Source organism: Corapipo altera, unplaced genomic scaffold (genome assembly GCF_003945725.1).
Source record: "Corapipo altera isolate COAL_440 unplaced genomic scaffold, ASM394572v1 61455, whole genome shotgun sequence".
Lineage (NCBI taxonomy): Eukaryota > Metazoa > Chordata > Aves > Passeriformes > Pipridae > Corapipo > Corapipo altera.
Window position 1 is genome coordinate 1 of NW_020887301.1, and position 1346 is coordinate 1346.

The 1346-nt window shown below is 62.6% G+C and overlaps 1 protein-coding gene across 1 annotated transcript in view; it reads left to right on the top strand.

Annotated features, from left to right (window-relative positions):
* Positions 1–923: 923 nt before the first annotated feature.
* LOC113941557 overlaps positions 924–1346 on the top strand; it is a gene marked incomplete at its 5' end in the record, with an annotated part of 1919 nt that continues 1496 nt past the window's right edge. The window contains 2 exons of the mRNA XM_027632713.1: positions 924–988; positions 1060–1209. Coding sequence (XP_027488514.1) covers positions 924–988; positions 1060–1209 — 215 coding nt within the window. The remainder of the gene's footprint in view (positions 989–1059; positions 1210–1346) is intronic.

The window sequence follows — 1346 nt, forward strand, 5'->3', positions numbered from 1 at the left end:
CTTCTGCCTTCTGACAGCTGCCGAGCACGGCCACCAATTGCTCCAGCTGCCGCTCCCAACAGCCCCCTGCAAGAGCACAGACATCAGTGCCCGTTGGCTTTGGCTGCCCTGTGGCAGAGAAGTGCCCCGGGGACACAGCTCTGTGGGACAGGAGAGGGGCACCAGCCCTGCCAGGACTGGGGGCGGTGGCAGGTCTCCTTGGGCGAGGACTTGCCAGAGCTGCTGATTTTGGTGCAGCCCCGGGCAATGGGGTGGCAGCAGCATTGGTGCCCTTGCCCCCACGTTCCTTCTGTGTGTCACAGCCCCGTGTTTGGGAGGGCCACCAGCCGGCACTTCTCCCAAGGAGCCCGTGCCAGCAGGGGAGGGTTTGCTTAGTTTTTCAGCTGTGCCTAAAGTTCATGTCCAGCTGTCTTAGATACTTTGCAGAACGGACTCCTTCCCACCTGGGGCAGGTTGGCCAGGCTGGGGGAGTCCCCAGGGCACAGGGCAGGGTGTCACAGGGCCCTTTGTGACACGGTGGGATGGCACGGGGCAGGGTGTCACAGGGCCCTTTGTGACACGGGAGGACATAGTACTGGTGGGGAGGTGGCAACGCCTCAGTGCTCCTCGGAGCGTGCGACGGGACGGACGGGATAGAGCGGAGCTGTGCGGAGCCCCCGTGCAGACAACTCCTTCCTTTCTGACCCGGAGCGTTTTGGTGGATTTTCTGCGGTGCGAGCGACCTCGAGGCCAGACCGCGGGACTTGGTGACACGGAGCTTTTGCGAGGTGTCCCCAATCCCTGCGGTAGCTGCCCTCGAGGCCGCACTGCAGGACTTGCTAACCCCTAGCGTTTGCTAGGCTTTTCTGTTTTTCAGGTGTCCTTGAGCCCAGACTGCAGGACTTGCTGACCCATACCGTTTGTTAGGCTTTTCTCTCTTTCAGGTGCCCTCGAGGCCAGACCGCAGGATTGGGGACCCGGAAATTTTCCGGAGTCTCCAATCCCTGCGGTAGGTGGCCTCGAGGGCAGCCTGCCGGACTTGCTGACCCGGAGATCTTCCGAGGTGTCTCTCTCTTGCAGGTGCCTTCAAGAGGCAGACTGTGGGATGGCGGGAAGACGCCTGAGCCTGCTCAGGCCCTTTCGGAAGAAGAAGAAGGAAGGCCCTGGAGCTGCCCCATTCCAGCACCCGGAGAAGATGGAGCAGGCCCAGCCCCTGCAGGAAGGTGAGTGGCACAGCTGAGCCACAGGGCTGGTGGCTGCAGCCGATTCTGCCTCATCCCACCCCATCCCCTGTGGACATGGCCAGGGAAATGGAGGGGGGAAGAGGCCCGGGACTGTTCCCCCCGCAGCTCCAGGCACTGGGAATG